This window comes from Plecotus auritus (assembly GCF_963455305.1).
Source record: "Plecotus auritus genome assembly, chromosome: 6".
NCBI classification, from domain to species: Eukaryota; Metazoa; Chordata; class Mammalia; order Chiroptera; family Vespertilionidae; genus Plecotus; species Plecotus auritus.
The window spans coordinates 121,546,140-121,570,190 of record NC_137773.1 but is presented as its reverse complement, the minus strand read 5'-3'; the positions used below and the strand labels follow the sequence as shown (position 1 = coordinate 121,570,190).

At 44.2% G+C, this 24,051-nt stretch overlaps 1 protein-coding gene across 3 annotated transcripts in view; it reads right to left on the bottom strand.

The window, feature by feature from the left end:
- Positions 1 to 1,290: 1,290 nt before the first annotated feature.
- Positions 1,291 to 24,051, bottom strand: part of TAFA4 (TAFA chemokine like family member 4) — a 170,938-nt gene continuing 148,177 nt past the window's right edge. The window contains exons 4-6 of one of the 3 annotated variants that reach the window (XM_080673459.1): positions 22,964 to 23,119; positions 7,891 to 8,015; positions 1,375 to 2,869 (exon numbers count right to left, since the gene is read on the bottom strand). In XM_080673459.1, coding sequence (XP_080529585.1) covers positions 2,858 to 2,869; positions 7,891 to 8,015; positions 22,964 to 23,119 — 293 coding nt within the window. In that variant the 3' untranslated portion in view covers positions 1,375 to 2,857. Of the gene's footprint in view, positions 2,870 to 7,890; positions 8,016 to 22,963; positions 23,120 to 24,051 lie in introns of all 3 variants that reach the window. The other 2 variants (XM_080673458.1, XM_080673457.1) reach the window with 2 other exon arrangements.

Below are 24,051 nucleotides of genomic sequence, written 5' to 3'. Positions count from 1 at the left end.
ACTGGCAAAGAGTTCAGGTGCTGGACATACACAGAGCGACCTGAGGGAGCAGGGCAGACACTGGTCGGACCTCGAGGCTAGCCCGTTGTCCTGACACTGAAAACGCAGGGCAGTGTATGTCATTTAAGAAATGCTCGAAGGAAGGTAAATCTACAACTTTCTTTTTTCATGATTCTTCATTGTGTAACTTCCAGTAGTAACTACTGTGTGAGTATGGGCAGGTTTCATCTTATTGGGTCCTAAATTCTCTTCTATACAATAGGAATATTCATATGCCCTCCCAGGTTGAAAAGAAAACTGGACTTGTGTGTATGAGGGTAGACAACTTACCCAACAACTTAGCGGGGTCTTGGGAAGGTTCATGAAGTGTTCATTGAATTTGATGTGTGAACAGAGTTCCACCTCTCCAAGGACAGGCACTTGGCAGGTGTCCTTGGGGAAGAGCCACAAACCTGGACTGAGGGGCAGATGAGGGATCTGGGAGGCCCCGATCCTTTGGGGAGACCCGACTGAGCTGATGGCTCTCGCTGGGCAGCTCTGGCCTGTAAATGTAAGAATGGAAGCATCTGGGGTGTTGAGACCACCTGGGCCGTAGTTAGAGGGCCTAATGCCAGCAGGACTGAAAGCCTCCTGACTCCCTTGGTATCTCTGCTTTAAATTCTGGAAAACAAAGAAGAGTGTCCTCTTTACTTCCCAAGATAAAAGGGCTAGAAATGATAACATTGAAATGCTCCTCATGAAAGCCCCATTCAGGGCTAACTTGCGAAAGAGGCAAACAGTATGCTTCTGAGCAATAATGGATGCAGTGGCCACTTTGATACCTGCCATTTTCCCAAATGGACCATTTATCCCCTGGAAGTAGTTTCCACCCTAGAAATGTGCCTCAAGGTGAGGCAGTGCCATTTTGACTTGCTTTTATTTGGGGCACAAGATCTGATGTGTGGGCAAGGACTAAGACGTTGTTTCATGTACTATAAAATGTAGTTATTTTTTAACTCTCTCTTCTTGCAATGGGGTGGGGGGGGTCTTATACTGAAGACAGCAGAATATGCATAAAACATCCTAAATGTGCCTAAACTTAATTCATCTCCCTAGATTTTATCTCCTTAATGCTACATAGGTTTGGAGAAGAAATAAAATAGTAATCTATATTTAGGTCTGAAGTTTTCCATATAGTTCACATCCCCAATATTAAATGTTATTTTTCACTTTTGCATTTGAAATTTACAAGGCTATGATGTTAACACAAGGCAATAAAATAATCACAAAAACTTATATGCCATAAGCCATCAGCAGAATGAATTGTTTACTTACTAATATCAGAATAACAATTCTGGTAAGCATCCAGTCAGTCAAATTCAAACAAAACTTAGTGAACAAATGGATATCACCTATTTTTATTCCTTTTGCAAGAATATAATTAAATATATGCAATTGTTACTATTATAAACATTATAGTGCTATTTTCCATAATTGTGCGAGTACAGGGATCACTAATAGTACAGAAAGTATGTTTCTGGCATTTCTCAATATATAAAATCATCTACCCCATGTCATTATAGTAGTATGTGTGTTCTTATAACATTATGCATTTAAAATCTGGGTCAGTTCTTTCACCTGCAGTCTATTTCCTCACAACAGCTTCTGGGAATATGTGGGGACACGACTGCTGCAAAATCATCAAATCAGAAAAAGATGAATCAGGCTTTACTTCCAATTAAAGAAATAAAATGACTAACAAGCAGGGAAAGAGCTATGTTAAGAGTAAATCACTTAAAGTCTAAAAATTCAGCATTTCAAGATTCCTGTCTAGGCGTTAAAATATTTTAATATGATTGACAAGTTGGATCTAAGAAGTCACTCTGGATCTAAACAGAGACTATTTCACATTTTACTTTATTTTTTGAAATATATTTTTATTAATTTCAGAGAAGAAGGGAGATGGATAGAGAGATAGAAACACCGATTAGCTGCCTCCTGCACGCTCCCTACTAGGGTTTGAGCCCACAACCTGGGCATGTGCCCTGACTGGGAATCGAATTGTGACCTCCTGGTTCATAGGTTAATGCTCAACCACTGGGCCACACTGGCTGAGCCTATTTCACATTTTAAATGGTTTACCTCTGTGACTAAGCATTAGCCATACAAAGCCCAGGAGGTTTTCTTTCTTTTGTGAATATCTCACGAAAAAGCTTTGGCAATAAAACATCAGAGTCGCTATGCTTCCTTAGCACTCAGCACAACGGTGCACTGAAGTTAAAATACCACATTTCAGTTCTGCCAATCTAACTTAAAATAGAAAACATTTCAATCATCAAAAGCAAAAACAAAATGCACACACAATAACCCCAGCAAGTCCTGCTATTCTTCAAGGTTTATAAAATAAGTCTTCGTCACTAGTGAATCAGCATTCATTAACCTACATCTGCAAACAGGTTTTGTTACTTAGATCCCTTTCAAACCACTTTAATGCAAGGGCTAATGGAACAGGTCAAAGAGGAGAGAGGAGGCCGAGTGGAACCTATATCCACATTCCTTTGTAAAGGCCGCTAGTCTTCCAGGGGCAGCCCATTCCCGGCTGGTGCATTCCTCGTTCCCCCAGGCTCCGTGGAGGTGCGTTCCCAGAGCGCCAGCAGGCTGTCACTTGTGCAGCAGCCCCTGTCACAATTCAATGTAACAAAATGATGAAGCAGAGAGGGGGCAGAGGCAGAAAACTGAGTGCACTCCTCACAGCACACATAGGCCCAGATGAAGTTGCTGAAATCCAAGACAGTTTCCCACAAGGAGGCCAGGACAGTGATCCAAGCAAGAAGCTCTGCCTGCTGTCGCTCCTCTGAGATGGAAGCACCTCCCTTTGCTACCGGGTGACCTAAAACAAATTAAACAGTGAGCATTCAATGCCCCATACCCCCAGAACATACTCCTTCCTGCCCATACCGCCCCACCCCTGTCTGCCACTGTGTGCAGGTTAGCAGGTTGCACCTTTACCCATAACCAACCTCCCCAAATCAGCTCTTCAATCCTCCTTTACGCTTCCTGCTTGTAGGTTGCAAAGACAACATGCATAAAGGTTCCCACGTGTACTATTATGTGCCCTCGCTTTGTATTTGTGGAGCTACAAAAACCCCATGCGAGGCCCATGGGGCTAACTCGCACGTGCTGAGCGTGCTTTGTTAATGGTGTTGGAATTTGTCTAATGAATGCCGATGAAAATCAGCATATGTCAAGACTGAAATGTTGCCTTTGTTATTTTTTAATGTAGTTAACTTGCATTTTTAAAAAAGAAGTTATTTTATGAAACTGCTGTAGTTACTGGAAAGATACACCCATTAAAAAGTTTGTTGTTGCCCTGGCCAGTTTGGCTCAGTGGATAGAGCGTCGGCCTGCAGACTGAAAGGTCCCAGGTTCGATTCCGGTTAAGGGCACGTGCCTGGGTTGCAGGCTCGATCCCCTGTAGGGGGAGTGCAGGAGGCAGCCAATCAATGATTCTCTCTCATCATTGATGTTTCTATCACTCTCTCCCTCTCCCTTCCTCAGCAGTTTCTATAGTTTGATTTTTTTAGATAAGAAATTTTACAGGTTAATCAATACACCAGCTAGAAGGAAAAGGCAAAAACCTTAGGACTTTAATTTGTCTCCACCAGGAAAATATTTTCAAAGTAAATGATGTTATTTGATAGCATAGTCACCATGGCTGGTCTTTAGATCCAACCAGGTTTTATTCAAACTCCAGGTTCCCGGTTAACTGACGGAGAGGCCTTTATTTATGCATCTACAATAGAACAGCTCTCAGGTTCGCTCTGGAACACTGCAACGAATGGAGCAAACACCCGGCCGACTGCACGGAGCCGCCTGGAGCAGGGCTGGCTCGCTTTCCACTTGGGCCTCATGGTAAGCATGCTCATCTGTGCAGGCTTCGCAGTCACTGTGACAAGTTCTCAACTCCACCTTCATACACAATAGCAGCATAGACAATATGATATTGACTAATGGCCATGGCTTCGTTCCAACAAAATTTTATTTATGAACACGGAAATTTGGATTTCACAGAATTTTCTTGTGTTGTGAAATATTATGTTCCTTCTTTCCTACTTTTTCAACCATTAAAAAATGTACAACCCCTTTTTAGCTCAGAGGCCATCCAAAAAGAGGCCAAGGGCTGGATTGGGCTGGCAAGCCATACTTGCTGACTTCTTTCCTGGAGGAAAGTACTGAACAAACAGGCAAATGAATGGTCTATCAGAAGATGACATGTGCTGTGGCGGACAGTCGATCGGTATGAGGAAGACAGACTGGGCAGGAAGGTGGAAGGCTCCTGTGTGCAGAGGGTTGTCAGGAAGGAGATGTCAGGAGGCACTTGCAGGAGGGGCGGGAGTGCCAACTCTGCAGGAAGAGCCTTCCAGGTGGAGAGAGAGGTGACTGCAAGGAGCCTGGCCCATGCATGGGATGTGGCCTCTCCCTGACTGTGGTTCAAAGATGGCACAGGAGCGCATGGCCAGATGCAACTTAAAGGAATCACTTTGACTGAAATGAGGAAAGGCAAAGCCAGCAGGACTTTTGACGAATAGGATGAAGGATATGACAGAAAGAGGAATCAATCTTTGGCTCGAAAATCCTGACTGAGTTGGTCATTTCCTGAGATGGGGAGGACTGTCTTTCTTTGCTTCATCTGCTAAGTGTGAAACTGCACCTGCTCGCCTCCGTTGCAGTGAAGAGTGAATGAGACAGTGACCTGAAGAGCGCGGCCCAGTGCCTGGCATGCGGCTGACACCGGGAAATGGCTCTTTCCGGACCCCATCGTCTCTATACGACCTAACAGTGTTTACAACCAAGAGCTGACCTACATCTAGGATGTAACTCTCAAAAGCATCCTCCTTAAGGAAGCTCATTCTCCATGCCCAGCTCATTTTGGAGCCCATCTACACTGAAGGGTGGAGAAGATTATTTAGGACTTATTTTCCTGTAAAACCTTGGTTTTGCTGACTGTATAAGGAAGGTCCATGTGACTTTGGAATGTTGATGGATCAGGGTGCTAGGATGCCAACATCAGCTCCCCTGTCCTGTGACAGGGGATCAAGTGTTTCATGCTCTGGCAGTAGGGATGAGGGAAGACCAGACCCAGGGGAAAGAAACCATCTCAGCTGGACCTGGAAAGACAAGAGGAATTGTAGAAGAAGGCGGTGGGGGAGATGGAGAAAAAAAAGCAATGGGCATGGACACACAGCCTATTGGGTGGGTGGAAATGAAGGCTCCTCCCAAAATGCTTATACTTTGTATTTTCCATCTGTTACCTAGGGGAACCATTAGTGGTCTCTCATCCAGGAAGAATCTGGGCAGGGAGGTAACTCGGGTGGCACAGGAAGCAGAGGAGAAGCCAAATAAAGGGAAGAACAGTGGGCAGGTGGGGAGCTCTGAGAAACAGCGCTTCCTGCATCCAGCTTGTTCATCAGAAGCACCCCAACAACTCTGCTAGTGTGGTTTTCTAGGCCCGACCCAGGCTGATTGTCCCAGAATATCCTAGGGGTGGGGCTCAAAACAGGGCACTTCTAACAAGTTCCCATGATGATTTTTCTATGGATACCAAAACTATTATAACATGGTAGCAAAAGAGGACGAAGATGGCCCAAGGCAACAGCCCAGGAGACAAGCGAGAAAGGGATCCACTCATTAAAGGGCCACTGGGGACAATACCAGGAGGACCTGGTCATCAAAATAGATGGTGAGGTTGACAGAGATGTTGAAGAATGCCCTTGTTGCTTAAATTCCTAACTCCTACCTCTAGTTGTCCAATGTAAAATACTGGAAACATTTAGACACTTAGCAGAAACCATCAAAATGAAGTAGGAGGATCAGGTAGGATGCTTGCAAAGAGCTACTGAAAATATAAACTGTTCTCTAATGCAGAAGTCATCAATCTCAGCACTAATGACCCTGGGACCAGATGACTCTGTCAGATATCCCCTTGAAGGCAAAAGTGCCCCTGGTTGAGAACTACTGCTCTAAAGATAGTTCTTCACCCTTAGTAGATGTTGTAAAAATCTCCAAATTCAATATGATTTACTTCTATTTTCAAATAACAGAAAGTCCTGGCAAATGGCTGGCCTTGGTGCTAAGCGAACATCAGGCACTTAATACAGCACTGAGAAGGCAGTGCAACTCAGAATTAAGAAAAGGACAATGGAGGTGGGATTGCAGAGACAGTTATATTTTCCCACAAGAAGGAATCACTGCACCGTCTCTCGGGACCTTGAAAATCACATGGGTAGAATAAACTGAATGCCAACCTTTATGCTCGGGAAAGACCAGATGACTGCTTCGGGAACCGTCCCTTCTCATTTTCATACCATCACCTAAGGCTGTTAATGTCTCAACTGCTTACTCTTTTCTTATTTGCATTTAAGGGAAAATAAAACTCTGACATCGGCGGCTTACTGTAGACAAGCCTACTTTTTAGCCCTTCCTTGTTTTGACGCTATAGTGGATGAACCGCCTAAGGAAAGTGGGAACTATGTTGTTAGGTAGCTGATACCCCTCCTCCAGGGAGGCCACAGCTCTGCCTTCCCAGGACCCCTGTCTCACCTGTGGCGTAAGGTCAGCATTGATTTTAAGAAACAGAAATAGTTTCTGTGGGTGCCACGCTCCGCACAGAAGCTGGCCACAGCTCCACAAATGAGTTACTGCATCTGCATAAGATCCATAAAAGACATAAAATGTTTTATGCAGTCCAAGTCACACTGACTTGGATTAATAAAGGAAACAAAGTTTTACGACTTTGAGATTATTCTCAGGTGGCATATCACTAAACAAAAAAAAAAAAAAAGTAGCTAAGTATCATGATAGCTTAGGGAACTGTATTATGTTTCTACCACTTTCTGAAGAGCCAAATGAAATGTCACTTCCGTTGAGGATTTAGTGAGAGCAAACTCATCTCCCCCACACACAGCCAAAATGCCCCTGAAGGTTTGCTTCCTGCAAATGCCCTCCCTGGCTACACATAAACAGAGAGGGATGGCTGTGGCAAGAGGCTACTTAGAAACATTCTTTTCTGGAACATGGCTTGTGCTCATGGTCTTGTTTCATATTTAAATGTAAAAATCAATACAAGTATAATCTTCTGAAATGTCATTTCTTAGTCTACAAGAAATAAAATGAAGGAAAAAAATTATCATTGATGGATGTATGACCCTAGGTCATCAGTAACTCCAAAATTTTTATTTAGGAAAGGGTTAGGGAAATGGCTGAAAGGGGCCGCTGGGAAAAGGACAATAGAATTCTTTTAAAGTGAGGTGTGCTTAGCAAGCACACTGAGTTTACATAGGTTGGAAGTGGATTGGGATTGGCTTAGAGGTGGAGCCCTAGTAATTATGAGAGTGTTAACCTCCTTCCTCCACCAACAATGACTCCATGACCTTCCACTGCCCTGGATATAAAATATTACATCAGCTTATTTATTCTAGTCACTGTTCAATATAATCTATATAGATAAAAGGCTAATATGCAAAGTGTCCCCTCGGGTGTTCGACCAGGAGACTGGGAGTTCAATCGCTCACTATGACGTATGCTGACCACAAGGGGGCGGCATGGAATGAAGGAAGGCCCCAGCCAGCAGCCAGCAGCTGGGGAAGGGAAGCCCCCACCAGCAGCCAGAAGGCCCCGATCGGCCCTGATTGCCGGCCAGGTCTAGGGACCCTATGAATTTCATGCACTGGGCCTCTAGTCTGACATAAAGAGTTATGCTGGGGAAAGGACATTTCAGAAAGGCCAAAGTCACAGATGGGGTGGCATTGCCCATGCAAGTTTGCCAATCTAATCAGTGGCCAGATAACACCAAGGGGGACCATGGCTAATAGTGCTGAGGTTGCACCATGCGGCTGCTTTGCCTATACTTGCCTTTGTAGTTTTGACTTTATTGCCACTGCTACAGGCCCAACCTGAGTCATCTGGCAGCACTTTGCAATCCTCTCCTTCCAAACAGGGATCCATGTGGCACCACCACTTCTGAACCACGATGGAAGCTGGAAAACAAAGGCCAAATAATGCGTGTGGCACTGCTTCTTCCTGCAAATGTGGACAACATGAAGCTCATCACAGAGGAGCACACTGACCTCACTGACACAGTGGAGTTAGTGAGATCTCACGCCTCTGTCTGAATCTGGCTGTGACACTTTTTACAAGTGACATTGGACTCATTATTTTACTGCTCTCCACCTCATTTTCTTCATCTGTAAAATGGGGGTAAAAATAGAACCTCGCCACAGGATGTCGAGGAAAAAGCTAATCCATGTGAGTCTTGGCTGGCTTTGGGGCAGTCCCTTACGTTCTCAGAAATCGTTAGCTATTACTGTGGTCCTCATCTTTGGTGGTAGGTTGTATGTTGATGGTGCAAAGTTATGTTTAATGGTTTTTGTTGTCAATAGCAAAGACTAACAGCAGTCAACATTTCCAACCCACGTGGTGCTCATCTCATCCTTTCCAGCTGGTACTGAGCACTGCAACACGGGGGGGCTCCAATAGCCCCTCAATGCCCACATTCTAGACTAGCCAGCTCACCTGTGAATTCATTTCCTTTTACCTCACCATGCCTGCAGGGGTCAACCAATAAAAGCATTTGTGGTTTAAGCCCATGGAGCAGAAAGTAGCACCCCAGTTCTCTGGGTTTAGAAGAAGAAGAAGAAAAGTGAAGAAAGTACCATCAACTTGGCTGGTTATTCCCACAGAATCAAAGGACAAAAGGATCGTGACTGATTTTTAAGGGTGATCCCAGCCAATAGGCTGGTACAGGACAGGGTGCTGGGGCCGGGAAGCTGGGAGGGTGGGGGAAGAAATAGAGAGGATCTTAGCCCTGTTTTTCTTGTTGAAACAGCAACACTAATAGAAAACATCCCCCACTGGATTTCACTTAAACTACTACTGCCTGAGAAGTTTGAAATTCAAGTTCAAGCAAATCTTTATAAATCCTTTTCTAGAGGGCCTGGCATGCTAATTGGCTTCCCTGCATTTTCTAATTTCAACATAGCTGTACCTCTATAGTTAAAAATTATCTTCTTGCATTCTACAGAGAAGAGAAAACTGAGGCCCAGAGATATTGACTTGTCCAAAGTCACATAGTTTGAAGAGAGTCAAGCAACATTGAATGGAGGCAGTCTGACCCTGCACCCATGCTCCAACCTGGAAATACAGGTGGGCGAAAGCAGGTCTAAGGTGTGAGTACACGAAACAGAGCTTACTCTTGTATTGCTATTTGTTAATTACTGTATTATTTTCCACATGAACTGTGTGCTTCCCTTTGCCCACCCTGTGTACAGCTGCTCCCTCACACCAGGGATCTCTAGGGAAACAAGCCCTAGTGTGGAATCAGGGTTGAAAGTAGATGACCCAGCGAGCCAGTACATGCAGGCTCCTCTGTCCAGTGACTCCAGTGCAGCATGATGAGGGCACAGCACGTTTTCATTATCAGCTGCAGAGGCCGGACACTGCGTCTACCCTGATGCAGAAAAGTGGCCACCATTCTTGATTCTGGCCAAATCCTGAGCTCCTATCCCATCAGTCCCATCAAAACCAATAACATGAGTAAGGCCGTTTTACGATCTGGGATAACCACTTGCTAGTTAAATCAGAAGGCACCAACACTGAGAAGGAACATAGCTACATGGGTTATTTTTTCTGAGAGAGAGACTGCCACTGGACACATTGGGGGAACCTGAGAACATGTATTCTTTTCAGCCCCAGATATCATAATACTCTTCTAACTAGATGGGAGTTTTGTCATTTCAAAGCACTTTTACCTACTGTTCCTCTTTTGATTGTCCCAACAACCCTCAGAAACAGGAAGTGGATGCAGAAGATTCCAGGAATAGACACCAGAGCTTTCGGTACGTGAGTTAAATGAGAGAGGAGGTATTAGATTCTGGTGCTCTCTCTCCACCCATCTGTCTCCTATGCCACACTCTACAACAGCTTAAATTAACAAGTGCTCCCCAGTGTCTGGCCAAGTTTATAGAGCTGCCACTGAGTCATTATTCCTGAATGCCCTGGGTTGGTCCCAAGTGGATATAAAGACAAGTAAGAGATGGTTCTCAACCCTCAACTTAAAATACCATCCGCAGGACTGGAGAAGTTCCATAAATGTTGACAGAGCTTGGTCATATTTATACAGCGTTAAAGCTGAATCTAAAATACTTTATCTTATCTTTAAAACTGTTCCCTAGACCCTGGCTTTCACTCAGCAGGGGACTCTATACTCTTCAGAGGAATCAGAGCCACGTGGACGAGTCAGAAGAAGCCTTGATGAGCACGTGGTCAGTGACCTGTCCTGTGGGGCAGGAGGAGCGGTGGGACAGTGAGTGGCCACCCTGGAAGCCAGCAGACCATGCGGCCGAAGGGAGGGGTCAGCAAGGCCGCACCGGGCACTCAGCCGAGGAGGATGGTCTAGAAAGCCAGCTCCAAGGGCTCCGAGGCCAGGTTTAGATTAAACCAGGTTCTCCAAGCAGGAGGGAGCCACAGACAGTGTGTGAGGAAGGCAGGGCAGTGAGCCAGGAAACCTGCGCCTAAGCAGAGTCCGCCTGGCAGGGCAGTAGGAAAGGATGCGGGCAGAAAGGAGTGTGAAAGAGAAGAACAGGTGAGGCGTGAGTCTTAGAAGGGTCAGCAGGCAGAGCATTGTCAGAGCACTTTATAGTCCAAAAGGGGTGAGTGCAGTGAGGAATCTGGGAATCAATTCTTTGCAGAGGAAACAAAGTGCATCACATTACCTCCACTTCATGGCAGAGAAATGTCAGTGCTTCCTACTGACTCATTGGAGACCAAGAACACTCTCATACCAGCCCCTAGCAAAGGCACTGGAGGAGAAGAAATGATGGATTGATTCAGGCATTCATCAAAGAAAAAATATGCCAGTTCTTAACTACAGAAAAGAATATTGTTTTCCTAGTATTTTGTTTAAAGATTTACATTGAATTTAAGTAAATAAACGAAAAAAGTATATACGATCAAGCGCTTGTGAAATTATTCAACAGTTTTCTTTCATTTAATTGGAAAACATGAAGTGACTTTCCAGACACAGACTCACGGAGCCTCCGCAAAAAAGCGAACTGCCCTGGACTGAACGTGTTTCCACTATAGAAGCCCTGTCCTGCCTCTAGCAGGGTGCACGGAGGGCAGTGCCCAAGCAGGTGCCTGCTCCCCGACGGAGCTTCATGTGCAAGACTCAGAGCAAATGTTCTCTCAGAAAAGACAGGCATAAGCGCCACCACAGGAACCAAAATGAAAGCTGCACATTCCTTTATGAATTAGCACATTCCTTTATGAATTAAAGATTGACTAAGGAGCTCACAACTAGGTGTGGACCAACCAAGAGTGTGCCCTGGGGGTGGGTGAGCAGGTGATTGTGAACAGCCTGGGCTGAAGGTCTGGGCACACTGTGCAGGGCCAGGCTGAGGCGAGGGATGGGAGTAGGGTTCCACTAAAACGACCGTAGAGTGCCGCCCCCTTACCTGAGCCTGTCCCCATAGGAAATAAATCTGTAGGAGGCATACTTTTTTTTTCTGTTGATACCATAACATAGTTTAAGTGAGAATGTCTTGCCACTTCTATTTTTTTAGATTATTTAAAAAGCCTCATGTCTTCCTTACTTATGAAACCACAAAGATGCCAATCTGTAATAAGTTTCAAATTTTATGCAGAAAGGAAGAAAAAGACAGTGAAACCCTGGTTTTGCGGAAGTGGCTGGTACTCTCTATAAATGTTCCAGGGGAAAAAGGAATGTGTCCAATCAGCTAGTTTGCTTCGGGTGCATTTTCTTTGCTCTCTGATGGATCAAATAGATTGAGGGTTTGGGTTGTTTTCTATTCCTTATCTCAAATATCATCCCATTAAACACACCTTACAATATGTGTTTATATAGCTACTTAGATAAGCCCACCTTTGAATAAGACTAACAGCGAACAGGCTCACTTCTCAAGGTCTGGCCTCCCATTTGTTGACTTAGCTCAATTGTACTTACACAGAGTTAAGGCTTTTCTAAAGAAAGATGTATTTTCACACTGACACATGGACAGGAAGATGCAGAAAACATCTTCCCGGATTATATATCATCTGGAAAATGGAAGTAGCCACCAGAATATTCTCTGAGGTTCTGTGTTTCTGCTTTAGCTATTTTGCTGTCACCATTGTTATTTAAAGACACTCACAATCTTCTTCAAAAAATTAAGACATTTATTAATTTTTAGGATTGCTAAGTGGCAAGCCCTGCCAATGTGTATTTCTTTTCTTTTTTTAAGACAAAAAGCCATTCCGACCTGACAGGCAACAAGCACAAACGCAGTCGTGACAGCACTACAATGTTGCTACGGGAATCTTACTTGTTCCCGCTCCACACTAGCCGTGTTGTCATTCCACACTGTGCACAGAGTGCTGAGGGCATGGTGGGATGCAGAGCCGGACCCTTTGTGATCAGGTCTGTCCTCAGCCAAGTGCCCCCTCACACAAGTACATATCCCTGGAGTGAGGACCTCTACAGTAAGGTTTCTTGACCTTGGCACTATTGACATTTGGGGCCAATAATCCCTTATTGCAAGAGTCTATACTGTGCCTTGTTAGATGTTGAGCAGCCTGCCTGGCCCCCACCTCCCCAATGACAGTAGTATCATCTACCCCAGGGTAACAACCCAAAGTGTCTCGAGACATTGTCGGATATCGACCCTGGTTGAGAAACATTATTTGTGGTTATTAGATACTAGAGGTCCAGTGCACAACATTCGTGTACTCAGGGGTGGGGAGGGATGTAGGGGAGTCCCTCAGCCCAGCCTGCACCCTTTTGCAGTCCAGGAGCTCTCAGGGGATGTATGACTGATGGCTTAGGTCTGCTCCCCAGGCCTAAGCTGGCAGTCGGACATCCTTAGCACTGCCACAGAGGCGGGAGAGGCTCCTGCCACCACTGCTGCACTTGCCAGCCATGAGCCAAGGGCAGCTCCTGTGTTGAGTGTCTGCCCCCTGGTGGTCAGTGCACATCATAGTGACCGGTCATTCCTCCGTTTGCTCGATTTGCATATTTGCCTTTTATTATATAGGATACTCAGCCCAAATGAGAGGCTTAGCTGTTCATCAGACCTCATTAAACTGGGGCTTGTTAAAAGACACCTACTCCATGGTAGACACCAAGCCCCACAGCCCCTGGTCTTCCTCCATGCCCCCACCGTGGGCAATGCCACAAGCCTAACACTTGGAAACCTACGATCTCATAAATCTTGGGCTGTTTTAATGAACTTTGTTCACAGCATTTCATACCCTTTTTTATTGGCACCCCCTGCTTCATCCAATCCAGAATACAAATTCCCAGCAGGTGGCAATTAAATTTTAAAATGTGATTGTATCTAAGGCCTCTAATACCCACAGCTCAGTTTACACCTCCAGGCTTGTCCCCTGCCATGTCCAAGCCAGACTGTGCTTCTTCCACCTCCCAAGGTGGCCCCACTAGTTCTCATGTGCTTCACGTGGCTGCGCTGCCCAGATCCCTCTGACCTGGTGAAGTCTCACCACTGCTCCTCTTCTCTGCTCTGCCCAGAGCCCTTCACTGACTAGAATTTAATTGTCCATCTTCTGAGTAAAGTGTGGGCTCCTTGAAAGCAGGACCTGAGTCTAATTACCATCCTTCCCTGGCATCTAGGACACGCCAGGCACCAAGGTGCTAAATTAAAAGTTGATGAATGAGAGGAGAAACCAAGTTGGCGGCATAGGTAAGCACCTAAACTGCTGCCTCGCACAACAATTTCAAAACTACAACTAAAAGACAGAACGGACACCATCCAGAACCACAGGAAAGCTGGCTGAGTAGAAATTCTACAACTAGAAGGAAAGAGAAAAGCTCACAGAGAATTGGAGGTACTGCAAAGGGTCTTTTTGCGCGCAGAGAGGAAGGGCAGCTGAGAGCCTGGCTGACTTTCTCTGGCGGAAGGGGGAAGGAAGCCCCCGACCGCACTGAACCCCAGTTCTGACTGCACTGAACCCCAGTTCTGGGCGAGCCCCTGGGGACCCACACTCTTACGGGGGGAGTCTGGACTCTCAGGCGGAGACTCGGGAGCCGGGAAGGCAGAGGTCTGAAGGAGCGCGCATGCCAGTGCGCACAAAGGCTGCGGAGGTTGCCATAGGCTTTCCCTAGTGGAAGGGAGTCGGAGGCTCCTGACTGCACTGGGCCCCAGTTCTGACTGCACTGAACCCCAGTTCCAGGCGAGCCCCTGGGGACCCACGCTCTTGTGGGGGGAGTCTGGACTCTCGGGTGGAGACTCGGGAGCCGGGGAAGGCAGAGGTCTGCGCGTGCGCGCAAGGGCAAGGCTGACGGGAAGCCAAGACTGTCTGCTCTGCCCTGAGACTCCACCCCATCCAAGCCGAGCACAGAGGCTATTGAAATTTGGCAAGTCTAATCCTATAAGGCTGTCTCCATCACCGAACTTCTCCCAGCATAGACGCAGCTGATCCTTACAGCCAACTGGCCTGGAGGTCAATTCCTCCCAGTGATACCAACAACAATCAAGACTTAATTACAACAAGGCTGTACACACAGTCCACAAAGGGGTGCACCAAGAGTGTCCACCTCAGGTTAACTGGGGAGGCCGACCCACTGGGCCATATAGGAAACCTAGCACACAAATTTACCCTACCAACTCAGGGAAGCAGTGAAAATGCGGCATCAAAGAAACAGATCACAAACGAAAGAAACGGAGGAAAACAAACGACTGGATATAGAATTCAAAACCATGGTTATAAGGCTTTTCAAGAATATCCTAGAAAAGGCCGATAAATATAACGAGACCCTCGAAGATATGAAAAAGGACCAACTAGAAATTAAACATACACTGACTGAAATAAAAAATATTATACAGAGACCCAAAAACAGACTAGAGGAACACAAAAATCAAGTCAAAGAATTGAAATACAAAGAAGCAAAAACACTCAACCGAAAAAGCAAAAAGCAAAAAAAAAAAATCCAAAAAGTTGAAGATAGTGTAAGAAGACTCTGGGACAACTTCAAGCGTACCAACATCAGAATTATGGGGGTGCCAGAAGAAGAGAGAGAGCAAGATACTGAAAACCTATTTGAAGAAATAATGACCAAAAACTTCCCCCACCTGGTGAAAGAAGTAGACTTACAAGTCCAGGAAGCGCACAGAACCCCAAACAAAAGGAATCCAAAGAGGACCACACAAAGACACATCATAATTAAAATGCCAAGAGCAAAAGACAAAGAGAGAATATTAAAAGCAGCAAGAGAAAAACAGTTCATTACCTACAAGGGAGCACCCATACGACTGTCAGCTGATTTCTCAACAGAAACTATGCAAGCCAGACGGGAGTGGCAAGAAATTTTCAATGTGATGAATAGCAAGAACCTACAACCAAGATTACTCTACCCAGCAAAGGTATCATTCAGAATTGAAGGTCAGATAAAGAGCTTCACAGATAAGAAAAAGCTAAAGGAGTTCATCACCACCAAACCAGTATTATATGAAATGCTGAAAGGTATTCTTAAAGAAGAGGAAGAAGAAAAAAGTAAAGAGAAAAATTATGAACAACAAATACATATCTATCAACAAGTGAACCTAAAAATCAAGTGAATTAAAAACCTGAGGAACAGAATAATCTGGTGAATATAATAGAATCAGGGGCATAGAAAGGGAGTGGACTGATAACTCTCAGGGGGAAAGGGGTATGGGGGGGTTCATGAAGAGACTGGACAAAAATCATACACCTATGGATGAGGACAGTGGGGGGAGGTAAGGGCAGAAGGTGGGGTGGGAACCGGGTGGAGGGGAGCTATGGGGGGAGAAAGGAGAAACAATTGTAATAATCTGAATAAAGATTTATTTTTAAAAAAAAGTTGATGAATGAACTCACACATGCAAGACACATTCGTCCAGCTCACAAAGTGCTTTTGCAAAGTACACCTTGCTGGCATTCACCTGATGACTGGAGAAAGCCCAGAACCCTGCTTCACCATAGGTGCCAGAGAAACCACACGCAATGAGAAACCCCTGGGAAATCATAGCTGTAAGACAGACCTGGATCTCACACAGTCGGAGCTACAGACATCGCCTCCAGTGCGAACAGTAACCCTCATCCCAAAGTAAGCGAGTTGCGACATCTGAGAAAAATTCAGGTACCATCAAAGAAAGAAAAAAGTTGCCCTGGCTGGTTTTGCTCAGTGGATAGAGCATCGGCCTGCGGACTGAAGGGTCCCAGGTTCGATAATAGTCAAGGGCACATGCCCGGGTTGCAGGCATGATCCCCAGTAGGGGGCATGCAAGAGGCAGCCAATCAATGATTCTCTCTCATCATTGATGTTTCTATCTCTCCCTCTCCCTTCCTCTCTGAAATCAATAAAAATATTTTTTTAAAAAGAAAAAAGTTTACAAAGTAACTGCCTCCCATTCTTAAGCCTGTCTTATTAATCTTTTTAGAGTCACTGTTTAGAAAGCATTCCCTTTGAAAAAATAAATTAAGCTTTATTGTACTACTCGTTTATCTCATTTTATCATACAACCACTCAGCATGATCCCTGTAGAGTTGTATTTTGATAAATGTGTAGAATGCAGTTCCCACCACTGAACAGCCTGTGTGTGCCAGGAGAAGATTCAAAGGGGAAAATGCTGGCCAACTGAACAGTTGTCTGCTTCAGGACCCAAGTAAGCATAGCCTCAATCAAGTAATTCCCAGACCTTCTCCCAAATCCCAAATGTGTATTAAAGACACATTTCAATAATTCAGGGAGATTCATAAATTCATTATAACAAAAAAGCTTGATGGTGGGGGGGCAGCTAATTGTTCTCCCTGTTTAACTTATAAAAGCTATAATTTTATGTAAAGGCAATGAAAAAAATGAGGTGTAGATTAATAAAAATGCATGAGGCTGTTCTACTTTCTATGCCAACATTAATTAGTGCCTGCTCCAACATGCTCTCACCTTTGTTTTAATTTAAATGTAAATTGAAATGAATTTTATATTTCAGATCCTCTCTATTCTTATTGACAAATAAGATCAGAGGAACTCTCTATTCTTTTGACAAATAAGAGAAGAGGAACCTATCAGCAGAGACCAGGTCTTTCCACAAGCCAATTAGCAGCATGATACTGCATAATTATTATGGGATAAAGATTAAGCAGGTAAAACTAAAAAGCCCTAATGGAAATATATTCAGATAAGGACTAGAAGATTAGGGGGATGTGAAAACAAATGGAGAGTATTATGTTAAGTGAAATAAGCCAGGCAGAGAAAGATAAATATCACATGATCTCACTCATTTGTGAAATATAATGAACAGCATAGACTGATGAACAAGAACAGATCCAGAGACTGAGAAACGTCGAACAGCACGTCATACCTCAGGGAAGGTAGGGGAGGGTGGGGGGGGGGGGGAGAAATCAACCAAGGAACTTGTGTGCATGCATATGAGCCTAATCAATGGACACAGACAACAAGGGGGTGGGGCATAAGTGGGGGGTGGGAGGTTATGGGGGAATAAGGACACATATGTAAAAAATAACAATTTTAAAAAAATTTTAAAAAATTATAAAAAAATAAAATTAAATTAAAATAAAATATTAAATCTAATCCATACTAGTGGTCGCCATAACCTTAAGAGAAATTGTTTCATGTGACAAAGATTTTTAAATGAAACTCTCTGTAGCCCAAAAATTATTTTGGAAGGAAACAAAGAGAAGTTTCCTTCCAAAGTCGTAAGGATTGTAATTGAAAGTCAATATATTTGGCCTCTTGAACTGAAGTAAGTAATTTGTGTTTTTGCCTCCCTGACAAAGTTTATATAAAGTTACAAAAAGAAATTGACAGCCAGTTTGAAATTGAATTGCCATGGCCTAGAGCAAAGAATATCCTTACATGATATTATTCTACAATGTCATTATAATTTTAGATATTTTACAACAGCATATTGTACAATTATCCCAAACAAACTTACAAACTAATTCTTTGAATGTTTGGCAGCAATTTAAAAAAAAAGGACATGAAAGGATTTAATCCCTTTCAGAAGGAATTAAGGCACTGGGAAGGCATTTGAGCATTCTATAGTGGCCCCTCTTGCCTTTTGTGCCAAGAGGGACCCTCTTCTCACAATCCAGTTGCCCTCAGCTGTTGCCTGAGCTTTCTGTTCATGCTGAGCTTGAAGCCTCATGGTGGTTGGTACCATGGATCTGTCTCTCGCTCAATCGTGTGAGCTGGGCCCTCCCTGGAGAAGAAACCTGAGTTCCCCGAGATATGTGATCAGTGCTGGGGCCCCGCCAGCAGGCCAGGGGATCCCAAGGCAGGTGCTGGGCGTGGAGGCCACGGGGGCATAGGCTACCAAGGAGACAGAACTGAACCTCACATCACCCTGCTTGGCCCCGGAGGATGACTGGTTAGCCAGAGACGGGTAAGATTCCTCAGGGAAGGAACAACCTAAGACGGGCACAGTTGCAGAGGGGCCATCAGGAGAGAACTTGGGGATCAACAGAGGTGGGGCACAGACCCTCACCCCCCCCCCCAACCTTACAGGGGCCTGAACTCTCACCCCGTCTGAGGGAGGTCTCCTGCCCCCATGGCTGCTTTGCTTCCCAAGGCCAGCTCAGATTGTGACACAGGTGACAGACAGTGACTTGGCCCAGCTCAGATTGGGACCCAGGTAACAGAGAGAGACTTGGCAGACAGCAGCTGCCCTATATCTAAATCCAGCCTAGCACCAGGAATGCTCAGGGCCTACTCAAGAATGCAAATAATCCTTTCCACTAATATTTACAGGGTAAACTAAGATTGTTGGTAGAGTATTAAATTTGACAGTAAAATAATAATCAAGTTTTCAGATTAATTTAAATAGGCTAATTGAAATAAGTGAATATTCAAGAAAATTTAATTGTACTGGACAAAAAGCTATTCCTAAGTAGTAACTAACATTTCTATTGGTAGTTCATCTCATGGTAAAATTCCTGAACATGCAATGAAACTAAAGCAGTCATATTTTTGTGCGAAAAATTAAAATTTAAAGTTATCAAGACTGCATTATAAAATTTACAAAAGCCTCCATTAATCAAAAAAGGGGGGATAGTAGGGTAATATCATGTAAGAAAAAATATTCTATAAGTAAATTACATCTAGAAAATTTTTACTTTACAAAATTAATTTTCATTTGTAATGCTAACAGCAAGACACCCATGAAAAACACACATGGTGTCTAAATAAGACAAAGGAAAATCGTTTGGGCAAAAATAAAAAGGATCCCAAATCAATTATATAGAAAAGATTCCTTTATTAACTTTTGGTCGAGAATATGTTTGTATATTTTCAGAAAACAACTCCAAGACCATGTGGATTCCTGCAACAGAGAGGAATTGACAGGTCTGCTCCAACCACGAAGACAAGAGGAGAAACAGTCCAGAGATGGAAGAAGCTGACGACGCCTTGCCACACTAGCAGTCAGCAGCTGTGCTACTCAGCAGGTTGCTTAGGACCAAACCAGAGAGGGTCAGACCTGCATTGCCACCATGTGCCCACCATCCAGATATCATTGCTGACATGTACACATAAGGAACTGTTTGACATTGAAACGGGGAATCAGAACTGTTGGACATTGAAATTGGGACTCAAACATTTTTTGTTATTATGTTTATTTCTAGTCTGCAGAGGCAAGATTTTTTAAAGGAAAGAAATGGGGGAAAAATAGATACAGAGGCAAAGAAGCATTGAACAAACTGTCAAACTACAGCGGGAAGGCAGAGGAGGTTGGTGGAGGGGGGCTGTAAGAGATCAACCGAAGGACTTGTATGCATGCATATAAGCATAACCAATGGATACAAGACACTGGTGCAGGGGGGGGGGGGGCGGGGGGGGAGGCGGGCAGGTAAAGGCATGTACTGAGGGGAAGGGGAGGCCAGGGGGAGATCAATGGGGGGGAAAAAAAAGGAGACATATGTACTACTATTTGTAATACTTCAAACAATTAAAAATATTTTTTAAAAAAAGAAATATATCCTAACTAAAGCCTGAACTACAACTTCCTACCTCCTCAGTGACTTTGATCCAGTAAACATTTATTGAGCACCAACTGTTTGCCAGGCAATGTCAGGTGCAGGGAACACAAATACACAGACAAAATCACAACCCATCTTTCAGAGTTTGGGTGTTCTCTGGCCACAAATGTTGCTCTGAGGTTATATATTTACATAAAACTTACCCTGCACTAGGCACATCTAGTCAAAAGTTTCCATTTAAATTGGTACTAGTCCTATTTCAAATGCTCAGTTCGAATTAGTCACACTTCAAATAATCAGTGGCCACATGTGATTAGTCACTACCAATCGTCCTGGACACACCCGAATCATGACATGTGGGTGCAGAGATGCAAAGGAGAACACATGCATCATCACAGAAGGTTCTGCTGCACACACTCAGCTCAGACACCCAATAAATCGGTCCCCATCACCTCCTGACCATATGACATTAGGGAAATCAGGCAGTGAGCCCGTGAGACTGCTGATTTGCCACAGACACAACCAAAACATCCCTTCAGTATAAGAACGGCTGTATACATTATGGCCTATCCATTGACTAAAGCAGGTTGGATTAAGAAGTATCCAATGTGATACCATTTGTGTACAACACATTCATATAAAAATCTGCCACATTTTCCACAAATCTATCTTAAACACACATATATACAGAAAAATATATTGTCCAAACAGATAAATGTAGCATTAGGGTGGTGGCCAAAGGGCATTTTGCCCAAATATAAAACAAGCTCGTTTAGGGTAAGGTATTAATGTTCCCTTTACTAAGAGAAATATGCTAATAGTAATTGCTATGCCATTCCTATTTTCCAGGTACCAACACTTTGAGTATTGCACTGGCCAGGTGGCTCCATTAATTGGAGCATTGCCCATATACCAAGAGGAGTTGGGTTCGATTCCCGGTTAGAGCAAGACCTAGGTTGTAGGTTCAATACCCTGCTGGGGTGTGTACATGAGGCAATAGATCCACGTTGCTCTTTCACATCGATGTTTCTCTCTCACTCTCTCTCCCCCACTTCCTATCTCTCTAAAATCAATAAACATATCCTCAAGTGAGCATAAAATAAAAATACTTGGATTATTATAAAACATGATTTAGATATATAAGACTTAGTAGCCAAAGATAGATTTTATTCTTCAAACAGCTGGAAGTCACCAAACTGTGGTTTCAAGAATAACAGTGACATGATCAGTTCTGTTTTTTAGAAGCATCTTTCTTGCTACAGGGTGGGGAATGGAACCCGGGGGGTAGTAAGCTCGGCAGGATGTGGTGCTGCCCCTTAGACTGTGGGGGTGACAGTGGGGTGGAGAAAAGTGGACTGACCTGAGAGAGCAAGGAGACAGAATGGCTCTGACTTGGCTTCAGTTGATGAAGGAAATACATAATACACTGTCCCAGTTGGGGATATAGGAATTTAGCAAATTTCTTTTAAATGCATTTTTAGTGTTAAAGATCTTTACCTTTGTTTACAGGTACACAATCCTTTACCTATAATCTCCAAATCCAAAAAGCTCTGAAAATGAAAAGGATTTCTGTAAGATGGCAGCAAAACCTGACTTGAATTAGCATGAAGCTCTTCATCCTACCTGCCCAATTCTGCATGACTATCCATACACCTCACTGTAGAAATATTAATATCTGTGATTATGGGGTGCAACTGGAGAAGAGAGAGGGTTTGTTATGTAATAGATGGTATATGCACTATGTTACCTTCATAAAAATCCAACGACTCCTAAATTTGGCAACACATTTGGCTCTCAGGGTTTCTGACAAGGAAACGTAGAAGGGAAATTTTCCATGTTCCCTCTCCAGCTTTAGAGTAACTGAGATTACACTGATACAACACCACTGGTGAGCAAACAGCCCATAAAGATGTGCCTGGAGGATAGAGGTGAGGAAGTCAGCTATTATTTTCGATTGTGCAATAGATCTGCAGTTAAGAATATGGCCCTAACCTGTTTGGCTCAGTGGATAGAGAGTCAATCTGTGAACTGAAGGGTCCCAGGTTCGATTCCAGTCAAGGGCATGTACCTTGGTTGCGGGCACATCCCCATTAGGGGGTGTGCAAAAGGCAGCTTATCGATATTTCTCTCTCATCAATGTTTCTAACTCTCTATCCTTCTCCCTTCCTCTCTAAAAAATCAATAAAATATATTTTTTTAAAAAGAATATGTTTGTGTGCATGTGTCCGTGTGTGTGGGCATGTGCCTGTGTGCGTGTGTGTCTGTGTGTGGGTGCATATGTGCTTTAATTGCCAACCTTTACATGTGCATCAGATAAGACTGGAAGAGTTCATTTTCTGGGAGGTTTCATGCCACTGTAGAGAAACTCTACAAGACTTAAGCTCATAGCTGTTCTCCTGGGAACTCATGTTTCTAACAAGGTATCTCCTGGGAAAAGGTGGGACATCAAAAGGAATCATTCACTCTGCTAGGCATAGTATTCTGCTAGGGTTTGGAGACAACAAATGAGTAATACACAATCCCAAATTGTTCTCTGAGAAGTTGCACCAAAGAAGATGCTTTATAATGTTTGTTAAAATAATAATAAACTAGAAATTAAGAAAATATTTGCCTATAACATTAACATAAGGTGAGAAAACCAGGCTGAGTCCAGAGTTTGAGAGCAGGAAGAAGAGTGTCTAAGGAAGCAGATGGGATAGTGGGTCAGAAGAAATCAAAGCACATCTTCCTGACTGTCCAGTAATGGAACTCCCCACTGGTACCTCTTAAGAGACATCATTACTAACCTACATTACCAATTATGAAATTTGTGGTGTTATATTTATGTTCACTTTTGAGGTAACACTGACCTAGAATAAACCTAGTTTTCTTTGCATTACAAGGACAGTAAAGTTGGGAGATTCTTGGTAGTTGTAGGCCCTTCCTGCAATATTAGATAAACAGACCAGAAAGGTCTTACCTTCAACACAGGAAGGCTGAGCCCGAGTGGTGCCGGCAACCTGTCCCGGGAAGCATGAACACTTGACTGTTTGTGATCGCTCTTCTATGTGGTTTTTGTTACAGCACCTGTGCACAGCAACCACCTCACAGGTCCCCTGTTTGACTTGATGCTGACCTGGTAGGTAATGGGGGAGAAAAACAGACCCAGGGCTGTTATGAGGAAAGGACACCACCAAGAACAAGAATGATGCCATGGCTACATTTTCCAACTTCCTATGCTGCCTAAGAATCTTTGCAACTTTTTATTTTGGTGCAATTTTACATGCAAACTAGAGGCCCGGTGTAAGAAATCGTGAACAGGTGGGGTCCCTAGGCCTGGTGGGTGATCAGGGCCAGGCCGATCAGAGCCCGAAGGCCCTGGCAGAGTCAGGAGAGGAGGCGATGGTCACCGGGCCGGATGCAGAAGGAACAGACGCCAAACGCCAATACTGCCCTTAGCACCCCACCACCCCATGGTTCCCCCTCTCCCCGCTCCTTCCCTCAGTGCCGTGCCACCACTGGGGGCCTGCTGACCAGGGGAGGGGTGGGGGAGAGGCCAGGAGAGGTTTCAATCCCAGGAGGCAGCAAATCAATGATTCTCTATCATCATTGATACTTCTATCTCTATTTCCATGTCTGAAATCAATCAAATATATATATATATCTTAAAATGCAAGGTTTTTAGAGGAAGAAAGGTAGGGCAAGGGAGCTATTGACAGCAGGCATTTGAGATCATGCTCACATTTCAGATAGGGTAACATAAGGTGGTCCTCAGGGGGTGACAGGTGAGGAGTGGTAGTGGGTGGAGCAGGCCACTGCAGGCTAAGGAATGGGCTGTAATGACTGGGAATGTCTGTGACAGTGACACCGAGTGTATATTGGGGACATCGCTGGGATCATTCATCTCCAAGAGGTTTTGATTCTGGACGGGAGGAGAAACACGGAGATCAGTGGGCCTTTCTTAGCCTAGAAGGTGAGGCGGGTGGCAGGAGTGGGCTGCCCTGCTTCCCTACAAATGTAAACACACAGTGTAACTGCACATGGACGTCAGTCAGTGGCCAAATCAAT